The sequence below is a fragment of the Amphiura filiformis genome, unplaced genomic scaffold, assembly GCF_039555335.1.
Source record: "Amphiura filiformis unplaced genomic scaffold, Afil_fr2py scaffold_44, whole genome shotgun sequence".
NCBI lineage: Eukaryota > Metazoa > Echinodermata > Ophiuroidea > Amphilepidida > Amphiuridae > Amphiura > Amphiura filiformis.
Window position 1 is genome coordinate 407489 of NW_027305508.1, and position 12006 is coordinate 419494.

At 34.2% G+C, this 12006-nt stretch overlaps 1 protein-coding gene across 1 annotated transcript; it reads right to left on the minus strand.

The window, feature by feature from the left end:
- Window positions 1-1585: 1585 nt before the first annotated feature.
- LOC140144173 (beta-3 adrenergic receptor-like) lies at window positions 1586-2518 on the minus strand. Its single transcript, XM_072165996.1, has one exon. The coding sequence runs from the start codon at window positions 2516-2518 to the stop codon at window positions 1586-1588; it is 933 nt and encodes a 310-aa protein (XP_072022097.1).
- Window positions 2519-12006: the final 9488 nt, after the last annotated feature.

Sequence of the window (12006 nt, forward strand, 5' to 3'; positions counted from 1 at the left end):
TGGGGGCATATATACCCGAGTAGTTATGGTACATATATCAAAATCAATTCAGTTTGGTAAAGTTTCAAAATAAACTCATTGTATGATCTTTTAAAATGAGTTTGGCAATTTGGGGTGTTTTTTTTTTTTCAAATCTGATTTTTTGGCAATTTGTAATGTTTACACATGTCCCAACTTACACCTTATTGGATTCATCCAAATTCATTGTGTTTTGAAGACAACAAAGCAACGTTCCTGACAGCTGTTACTAGTATTTTATATTTGGCAAAGAATAACCAAATTAAAACTGGACCGAAATCGTATATTAACACATTCCCTCATTTCACTAGAAGTCACACTACTATTTATAATGAGAAATTTTCAGTGTCCAAATGATACACTTGAAAACATTTTTTTTTTTTGTAATCTAGACATAAATTGCCTATTTAGTTTGTCAAATTCAAAAATCTGAGAGTTTCCTTATAATTGGCCCCTTTCAGCCGTTTATAGCAATTTGGCTCGGCTAACTCCAATCAGGCCAGAAAGGCTAGAAAAGGAGTCAATTATAAAAAAACTCTATATAATACCAAATGATCCAAAGATTAATATGATTGAGTGATGTTTGTTGGGATTTGAAAAGTTAAAATTACACAGTGTGACTTCAGGGTTTTTTTTAATCTGGAGAGTATTCTGCATGGTTGATACCCGTTAAAACATCCTTCTTATGTCACTTTTTGAATTGCACCTACATGTTATTCCGGTTTATTTTTAAACAAGTGTGGTATCATATTGCAGAACTTTCAAAATACTCTAAATGTTCTTCTGGATTTTGTTGCTTTTAATTAACTTTACTCAACTTCCAATCAAATGGAAACTTTTTTATTGATGTATTTACATGCCTTTTGTCCAAAATACATTATAGTGCACCATTTTAACCTTACTGAATAGACTGTCCCACGGTCTCAGTTCCATCTCTGGGTAAATAAGTAGAGCTAAAACCACCTTCTCCTTCACTCCAAATATTATACCAACACACCACTAAGCCCTAACTACCAGCAACAAAGTTATCATGCTCCTGGAGCACTAGTGTCGACGAAAACTCAATTAATCTACATATCAACTTGTTTATTTTTTTATAATAGTTTTCCTAATCCATGTATCGGGTTTATTAAATGTTATATAATCTACATTACCAGTCGTTCTCCATGGACCCGAGGGAGGGTCTAACTATGAAAAGCATTGCATGCATGGATACCACGTGATGCGATGATGCAATCAGCGTATACGTCATATACATGGAAACGCTAGCCCGAAACCCCGTGGGTACAGGCTGGTGATCTAGTGCGAGGGGTCGGTGACTTCTTTGTTCATCTTCTTTCCCTTTTCGTTTACTCTTTCCCTTCCGATAGCAAAAAGACATGGGTTAACAAGTTTTTTCTGCTGCAATTTTCTGTTCTCCGCTACCATTTCCTGATCGAAAGTTTTTCCTGAAGTTATCATCAGATAAAAACATTGTGGTAAGCACCATCTAATAAGTAGTCAATCAACTGTATTTACAATCACTTTATAGTTTCATTGTTTATCTTGACAACTGTTTGTAAAAAAGTCACCGCGAGTTGCACAGGACACGTTTGTAAAACTTGCGTATCTTGATCATGGTAGCCGCATACAGAAATGGATTAATGCAGGAGTTGAGATACATTACATAAGCCAGTTGGTCACGATGGTAGGCTTTATTACACTGGGTACAAAAAGGGGTGATGAAGGCATACAGTACAAATGGCAATGTGCAGATGTTGACAACCAATACAATAGCACCAAGTACTATGGCTGCCTTCTTGTAGCGCTTGTTGGGATCAGCGTCAGGCCTAGGTATAGCTGCTCCATGAGCCATTGGTCCTGTAGAGCTACCACTTGGTCCTGCAGCAGACCTACTTGAACTTGGATTTTGAGATGCCATACTGGTGTTGCTCATGGGGTGCACCATTGGTTGTCGCAATTTTCGTATCAGCCGAACAAAAAAAGCAACACTGAATGATTCAACTGCAAGGAGTGGACCAATCATTTGTGTAAAGAACTTCACCAATGCAAACACCAGGTTGTGATTTGGTGGTGAGCGGCAATTTTTGCTGAAGTCAAAGTAATCATGAAAACCAGGTGGTGTCAGTTTATCCCAAAAGAGTACATCGACGATTCCCATCAGAATACCATAGAGCCAAATCCCACCGATGATACAAATTATGCGCTTTCTGGATTGGATCCTCAGATACTTCGGATACTCTCTGGACAGAAGCAGAAATCGATCCATGCTTATTGCTACGATTGTTACCAATCCAGCAGTGAGAAACAGATTAATCATAAAATTGATCAGCATACATCCAGATTTGCCATATGGCCACATTTTCAAGGCAAGTTGAGGGAAATGGAAAATTTCAACCAGGCCTATCCCAAGGTCAGCGCATGCGAGGTTCAGAATCAATAAATAACCTGGTTTCTGTTGTAGAAGTGTTACTTTGAGGAAAGCAGCTATTGTGGCCATGTTGCCAATGAGAGTCGTGATGATTATAATGCCAATAGCAACTAAATACAGAATGTGTTGGCTACTACCCAGTTCCATTTTAAGATGATACCTGACTATTATATTAAAAAGGTATTCTCGAAGTGGGAAATCTGCTAACCCGGGCTGCTAACTATTGGAGCTTTCCACAAACAGGTAGCTCTTTTCAAAATGTTTTGTTTTGAATGTGCTAACAGTTGCGACTGATGTGCTCCACAAAGTATTTGCTGCTATAAAATACTGGTCTTTGAGGTTGATTACAAGCTTTGCAACCCGCAGAGCCAATCTAAAACAATCTGCGTTACTGTTATGACCAATAGAAGAAGTAGATGTGCAAGCTGTGTCAACCTCTAAATAATTGTAGATCTCGTCAAAGTTCACAGATGTTGATGCTTCTCTGTGGTGATTACCACCACAAACCTGTCATGCCATGCCTATCAACGTAGTAAGATATATAGATGATTCAGCCGCAACATTTGATCAAAAGCTGAAGTGGTCCCCATATGCATGCTTCGTTCCAAGAATTTTGATTGGGTAGATTTAAAAAAATCCTGAGCCAATCAGACAACTTATGCATGCTCAATAGCAGAAATCAGCAAATAAGGGAAATTAGTGTTGTGAGAAATATACGGCATGCAGATTAGATCACCTGTATTAATGTTTAATATTAGAAATATTTGTTAATATTCTTTACCACTTTGGTTGAAACAAAATGTGACCATGACCAAGAATAAAAAAACAGTCAATTTAGGAATTTCCTTGAAATCTTATTTTTACTTTCAATAATAATATTTGTACTTTGATTTATTACTGTATATTTATTTATACTTCTTGTTCACAATGTATCTTTGTAAATGCAGGATCTACTTGGAAACCAGTGTTTTGACATTGAAGGAGTTTAATACCCTGGGTATAAGAAAGTTGAAATAAATAAATAAATAAATAAATAATCTAAAACGTCAAAAATATCCCTTTGTTGCATCGAATTCCTTTGTTATATTTACACAATGTGTTGACAAATAAGAATTGTATATAAAATTAGAAACAAAATTTTGTTGAAAAAGTTGATGAAGAGCAACATCTCCTCAGCGGTACAGAAAGGTCAGTAATTACATGACTGCAATGTCACTCACCCTTCCACTCACTCAGTTTACTCAGTTTAAGAAGAGACTAAATATGCTGAGGCTTTTTCCACCTAGTAAACTATCCTAACGATGCTTATGTTTTAACTGTGCTAATTCCACTCCAATTGTCTTGACTTGCCTATTGCCACAATGACAACCAGCAACTAATTCTGCACTCTGTCGATCGTGACAGAGGTCAACCCTTTTAATGTGTTATGACCATCCCATACGCCACATGTGGATACATAGTATTATGAACATATTCTATTTTTGATATTAATATTAATTTATATTAATATCCGGCATATATTATGGACCAAGTTGCCGAGGAGAAACTGATTTACCAGTTGAACCAAAGACCATTTTTGGACCATTATGTACATAAGGACCAGTGATTACACTGACAAAATTTCATAAAACATAACATAACATAACATTCAAAAACTTTTTTTTTTAACTTACAGCAAAATATTATAAAATATTGTTATTTTAAATGCTGACGAAATATTTGGCAAAAAATATTTGCAAAAATATTTTACAATAACATTTTGACAACATTTTAAAATGTTGTTGTCTTGTGTATTTTCATACAAAACATTTTTATGACCTTTACATGCAAAGCCAGACATCTAATGTTATTAAAATTGTTTACCAACCACACCCCAAAATATATATAAACCATTAAAAATGTTTTAAAAGCATTTTGTGTTTGCTGGGGTGTGCCGTTTTAGCATGTTTTTTGTCTGCAGCCATTTTTTGATCGAACATTTTCCCTGCAGTTATCAGATGAAAGCATTACTTAGGTACCATCTAGTCAAATCTAACAACTAGTCAAATCAACTGTATTTGCATTTACTTAGTTTCAATGTTTATCTTGAAAACCATTTGTAAAAGTCACTGCCAGTTACACAGGACACGTTTGTAAAACTTGCGTATCTTGATCATGATACAGAAACGGATTAATGCAGGAGTTGAGGTAAATCACATAGGAGAGTTGGTCACGATGGTATGCAGTATTACACTGGGGGCAAAAGGTGGCAACGAGAGCATACAATACAAATGGCAGTGTGCAGATGTTGACAACCAATACGATAGCACCAAGTACTATGGCTGCCTTCTTGTAGCGCTTGTTGGGATCAGCGTCAGCCCTAGGTATAGCTGCTCCATGAGCCATTGGTACAGCAGAGCTACCACTTGGTCCTGTAGCAGAACTACTTGAAAAATTAATAAACAAATTTCTTGGGCCAAACAATTTTTTTTGTTACGTTGACGAAAAAATTTGGGCCAAAAAAACCCGTTTTGGGGATTTTCTCCAAAAATGAGCATTTTGGCCCAAATTGGATCTCACAGATGAATTCACCAAGTCATTTCCATTCTAAAAATGTATATTTTTATATTCTTTAGACTAATAATTTAGCAGTTATGAGGCCCGAAAGTTTTCATAATTCCAGGGTTCAGACCAACCTTTAGACAGGCTTTGAAACCCTTTCAAATCTAAAACAATCTGTGTTGCTATTATGACCAATAGAAGAAGTAGCTGTGCAAGACTCATAGGTCTGCTGTGTTCAGGAGCTGAGGACTTGCACAGTAACTACTACAGACCTCGTAAACGTCAAGCAACTTTCACATATATCGCAGTGATGACAGAGGCAAAAAGTTAACCCTATTTTTCTCAAATCATCTGTGCGTGTAAGTAGGGAGCTAGCTGTTTCACAAAGATCCGAGAACTCAATCTAAAAATTGCATATCTTAATATATCAAAGTTGTTTTTTTTTTGTTTTTTTTGTCATTGTGTTTTTATTGAAAAAGCAAACCACAAACACATGATTGGAAAAAATTAGAACAAGTATACATAAATCATTAAACATCAATCAAATCACAAATTGACATCAAACAAACACAAAAGTTCTGTGACCAAACATATCGGATTGAACCATGCGAACATACATTTACCTGCCACCACAAAAGTGGGCATACTTAAATTACATGTACATGTACAGGAAGAGCATGTAAAAGGTGATTTATAAACAGCACATTTACAACCAAAAAGTGAAATCAAAAATCAACACTCCATTTACGGAAGTGTTGAGATAGTTTCCCTTTTTTCAAAGCAATTTGATACTCAATCTTACGTTTGATAATGATAAAGGATTTAAGACCACTAAACGAGGGAGAGACATTTTGGAATTTACATTTGTAAATAAAAAATTTGTAGCATAAAAATAAGACTGTCCAAAAGGGTTCATCCGGTACACCAAACATTACATCAATCTGGTTGAAATTGTAGTCAGAATGCAGTTTCATATTAATAAAATTTTGAAGAGCCTGCCAAATGGGATTTACTTTTTCACAATCACAAAATATATGTAAAATGGTCTCAGGATATTTATCACATAAGGAACATAGAGGTGAATCCTTTCTCCCAATTTTATGAAGGAACTTATTAAGTGCAATAGCCCGATGAAAAACTTTGAAATAAAATGCTCTTAATTGTGTCTCAATGGTACAAGAAAAATTACGAGAGTGAATATTTTCCCACTCCCAATCCATAGCCTCCTCATTACTATTATCATTAAGGTTAGCAACAACTTTAAACTGTTGCGATTTGGTAGTTCACAGCATCTTGCGAATGGTAGTGAGCTTTGGCAAAAATTGCATTGCTCAATTCATAGTGAGCTTGTAGAAGAATCTTAATATCACAGATATACTTTTGTAGGTCCTGTGGTTCTTGAGTTATGTTGTAAAAAGGGCTGAAACAACAACACTTTTGTAAAACGTAGATAACTCATTAGCAGTAATAAATTAATCAAGTTTTGAAAGTATTTGATTTGTAGAATGAACTTTTGCAAAAGATCAAAATGTTATTTTTCAATAATATATTGATTTAGATAATGAAAATCGATTTTTCGGTTGCTTCGACCAACAATACCTCGTCTACCCTTAAGCAATTCATCCCAATACAGTTGAGCTTTATCAGGAGGTGATTTGTCAACCATAATTTGGTAACAATAACGAGGGACTTTAGGTGCCAACAGAATATTGCTTGAAAATATATTTTAAAAATCACAATCTTCAACAGTGGCATCATCAAGCAATTCCCTTTCAACAATACTATTAACCAATGTATTGTATTTCCTCCTGTCTCTATAAGGGATATCAAATTCAATAATAAGATCATCAAAAGACTTCAGAACTGGAGTGGGAGTGTCAGTATAGAGCAAATCAGTAATATTATAAATTCCTCTTTCATACCAGGCTGCATAGTAGAAATACTGTTTTGATTTGGTGCGGACATGTTTATTATACCAAATTCCCCCTGTAATTTCAATTGCTTCAATTCAAAGCCAAGATCTTGAGCTGCCATATCCCTAAAATAATACCAAGATCGGGCGAATCAGAAATTTGAGTATTCTTGAGCTGTGTAAGAACTTTTTCTGGGGCATAAGCTTTCCAAAGAAGATTTGTATCTGAATGGAAGCATTTAAGGGCAGATAATTCAATTGATTTCCATGTACAAAAATAATTATCATCCAATAAATGTTTAACCCATGTCATTTTTTGTGACTGGGCAAAAGTAAACGGGTCAACCATTTTGAGTCCGCCTGATCCATAACCAAGGCATAAGATTGACCTTTTAACCCGATCATTTCCATCATTCCAGATAAATTTATAAAAAATAGAATTTAGTTTCTTAAAAAACAGATTAGGAACTTTGATACACAGCACTGAAAAAAAAGATATAAAAATTGAGGCAAAATGAGGGATTTAATAACAGAAATTTTACCAATAAGGGATAAATTCCTGGCCCTCCAGCAGTTTAAAGTTTTTTCGATAAGGTCTAATTTTGGTTTGTAATTCAATTCATATAAAGATTTTATATCCAATGAGAATGTAATACCTAAACATTTAAATTTGTCATTTTTCCATTGCAATCCTTTATCTCGGAATGGAAAAGTAGCAGCACCCTTTTTTGAACCAATCCAAATTGCTTCAGATTTAAGTAAATTAATTTTACAACCTGAACATGTTGCGAAAATGTCTAGAGTTGAAAATAAGTTGTCAAATGATTCAAGAGCACCATCAATGAAGCAGGTGGTATCATCAGCTAACATAGATAATTTAAGCTCCTCACCATCAATTGAATTCCACCGATATTGGGATTACCCCTAATGGCAATCATGAGCACCTCCATAATAAACAAAAAGATGTAAGGGGAGATTGGGCACCCTTGAAATATCCCTCTGCACATATCAATAGAACTTGTAAGGAACCCATTGTTAGTAACATAAGATTTCCTGCAAAGTGCAAGAATAAAATGTTTTAATCCAATTCAGAAAATTATCGCCAAAGTTAAAATGCTCAAGGACTGCAGGCAAATCATTTACTTCAGTGTATTCAATTACCGTAATGGTCCGAGTATAGTCCCACCCGTTTTTTATGTGAAAATTTTTCACAATTGGGGTGGGATTATACTCAATTTCAAAAAAAAAAAAAAAAAAAATTTGAAATTTTTTTTTAAGTTTATTTTTTTCGGTTTTGAGTGTCCCTGGACCTAGACCTAGATGCTAGGATCATTCATGGTTGACCTAAAAAAAAAAAAAAAAAAAAAAAATTTCAAGATATTTTGTATTTTCATATGAAAATTGATACTTTGTTTTCATGTCATACTCTATTAATGATTTCAAAATGCATTCAAATTTTTTTTTTTTTAGGTCAACCATGAATGATCCTAGCATCTAGGTCTAGGTCCAGGGACACTCAAAACCGAAAAACACTTTAAAAAAATTTTTTTTTTTTTTTACAATTTCTGAAATTTTTCGAAAAATGGGGGGTGGGATTATACTCGAACATGGGACTATACTCGGACCAATACGGTATATCAATTAGAAGCCTGATATTATTGCCAATATTTCTGCCCTTTAAAAAACCGGATTGATCACCATGAATAAGACCCCCCCATACATTTCTTCAACCGATTTGCCATAGTTTTGGCAATAATTTTGTAATCAACTGTAAGTAATGAAATAGCCCTATAATTTTTAATATTAAGTGCAGGGTCTTTATCTTTTTTTGGGAAGAAGTGTTACAATCCCGTTCCTCTGAGATAAGGATAAAATCCCTCTTCAAAAGAAAAATTGAATGAATCCAAAAGCATGTCACCAATGTCAATCCAGAAAACAATGTAAAATTCAATAGGGAAACCATCAAATCCAGGGGCTCGGTTTAAATTCATGGAAGAAATTGTGCGGAAAACTTCATTTTTAGTAAGGCAAGTTTTATCAATTTCAGGCAATTTTGGGACATCCATATCAAAGTTTACAGACTGTGATGTTTCAGAAAATGTACTTTATATACTCTCAAAATTGAAGACCTCATCATCAGATACTAGACTGCGATGATTCTCTCTCAAAATTTCACATCAAAATTCACAGACATTCTCGCTTAAGAGGGGAATAAACAAATTGAGGTAGAATACTTTGATTGGATCAAAAGCTGAAGTTTTCACATGCATCTTCCCAAGAATGTTGATTGGTTAGCTTAAAAAAACCCTGAGCCAATCAGACAACTTATGCTTAATAGCTGCAATCATCAAGGGAACTTACTGTCATGAGAAACATGCAGCATGCAGATTAGATCATCTTCAATATTTGAAATAATTGCTAATATTCTTTACCACTTGGTTGTAACAAAATGTGACCATGATCTTTAAAAGAATTACAAAACAGTGAACAGGAAGTTACTTTTTACAATATTTGTATTTTATATATATATATATTTATGCTTCTTGTTCACAATGTATCCTTGTAAATGCAGCCTTCTTGGAAATCAGTGTTTTATTATTAAAGGAGCTTTACCCTGGGTAAATACATGAATCATCTAATATGCTACTAATAATTTTAATTCAAATTTGTAAAAATTATCACAGAACAATTTTTTTCATCCATTGAATGCCTTTATTAAATTTATGCAATGTGTCAACACATGAGAATTGCACATAAATGTAACATTAGAAACAAACTTTCTAAAGTTGATGAAAAACAACATTTTCTCAATACAGTAAGGTCAGTAATTGCATGACTGCAATGTCAATCACCCTTTTCCACTCACTCAGTTTAAAGCCATATTATTACATTTGCTGAGGAAGACGCCCTCAATATTTTTCAAAATTCTGTTTTTACATAATTATAATGTACTTTATTTTAAAAACTAACCTAACCTACCCTGCAAAAATCAAGACCGTCTAGGTTAGAGTGGCAAGTTTTCCGTGATTTATAACACCGAATTCTGTGATTTTTCGTGCGTGGTTTTAAATACTAAATTCCGTGATTTTCTGTGATGTAATTTCAATTCTGTGTTCACAATCGGGGTAAAAAGAAGTTGTAATACTTGCATTAACTTTTTAGTTGTTTTAAGCCTGATATCTTTAGTTGGATATGACGTCCACAGTATTGGCGATTGTTTGTTTTGAGTTGAATTGGCAACCTGTTTAGCATCACTTGGCTTGGATTTTGTGTGAGACCATCTTTCACTACTCAATGGACTCTGTCTCTTTATAACACCGAATTCCGTGATTATCCGTGCATGGTTTTAAATACTAAATTCCGTGATTTTGCGTGATGTAATTTCAATTCTGTGTTCACAATCGGGGTAAATAGAAGTTTAATACTTGCATTAACTTTTTAGTTGTTTTAAGCCTGATATCTTTGACGACGGACTTCATTTTCATTATTTTAACCTCACATCTCATTAGTTTTTCTTCATTTTTTTTTTTCTTAAGGAAAAAACATGTTTTCTGCGAATTTCTGTGTTTTCCGTTTTTTTTCTTAAATTCCGTGAATTTGTCCGTTTTTCCGTGACACAGAAAACTTGCCACTCTAGTCTAGGTGCTGTAGTTTAGTCACAATCCGAGATTTTGAATAAAACGCAGGAACCGTTGTTTTATTATTACGATGTAAATATTAGTCAAACACGTACTCGATGTTCATAACAGTACGTACATGTAGTCATGTACATGGCGACACACATAAAGGATCGTGTCGTAGCTTAACCGAATGGGTGACACGCATTGATGTCATCGGCGCTGGTAATAAATTCCAATTTTCTTTGCTCAGTTGTCCAGCTTAAAATTAAAAGGGGACATATCTGACAGTAAAAGCTAACATTTTATGGAAAAGAAATACTAATTAATTTTTTATGGAAATGTTATAATATGGCTTTAAGAACAGATGCAAAATGCTGATCCTTTTCCCCCCCGTAAAGTATCCAAACAATACTTAGATTTTAACGTGGCTGTGCACTCTCGACGTTGTTTCTGTCAAGAAATTGAGCTTTTTTGACACGTATGTGCCTTGTAATGTTTTTTACAAGCAAAGAAAATCCAAATTTGTTAAGGGCTGGGGTATGAACGTTTGGACAGTATTTATTTTGGGACATTAGAGCACATCAGACATATCAATTGCATTCTGAATACGAAGAATGTCCTTCTGATATCAAATAATTTTGATTTTTGAAATTCGCAATTTAATACACATTTTATGGCAAATCATTAAAATTGATATTTTGATATTTAACAGTACTCAAGTAAACTTTACAAATCTGATGATTTATACTTAAAGTGTATGTAGGTGGGATGAAAAGTCGACGATCAATTGAAAATTTTGACCTTTCGTATTGGAGATATGGATTTTTTCCCCAAAACACCAACAAAAAATAGGTCTTTTTAGGAAAAAAATCCATATCTTCAATATGAAAGGTCAAAATTTTCAATTGACCGTCGGCCTTTCCTCCCAGCTACATACACTTTAAGAATATATCATTAGATTTATATAATTTACTTCGAGGACTGTTTTTTATCAAAAATTTGAAAAATACTAAATTTTTATAATTTGTCATAAAATTTGTATTATATTGTGATTTTCAAAAATGAAAATTATTTGATATCAGAAAGACATGCTTCAGATTCAGAATGCAATTCGATAGGTCTGAGGTGCTCTCATGTCCCTCAAAAAATACTGTCGAAACGCAATAAACGCTCATTCTAGATCCCTTAAACCCAACAGCATTTTTTCATGGATTTTATTTCACTCAAGTTTACAATTTAAAAAGGAAGAAAATCTTTGTTGAACCAGCAGGGTACACACATGCTACAATGCATAGTGTTGCAAAGTTGTGCAATTTGGTAATGCACAGATACGCTACGCCTATTGAAGTGACGCTTATCTGCATGCCAAGCGCAACCTATGGCAGCACTGATTTCACAAAAACTTAGTGGTCAAATGGCTCTATTTTAGCTGATAAAATGCAGGCCTTTTTCAAGTTTTTGTGTTCGATTTAAATATCAAGCTA

Coding starts and splice junctions, on each gene's coding strand:
- LOC140144173 (XM_072165996.1), bottom strand. CDS start 2,518: ATGGCCACAATAGCTGCTTTCCTCAAAGTAACACTTCTACAACAGAAA.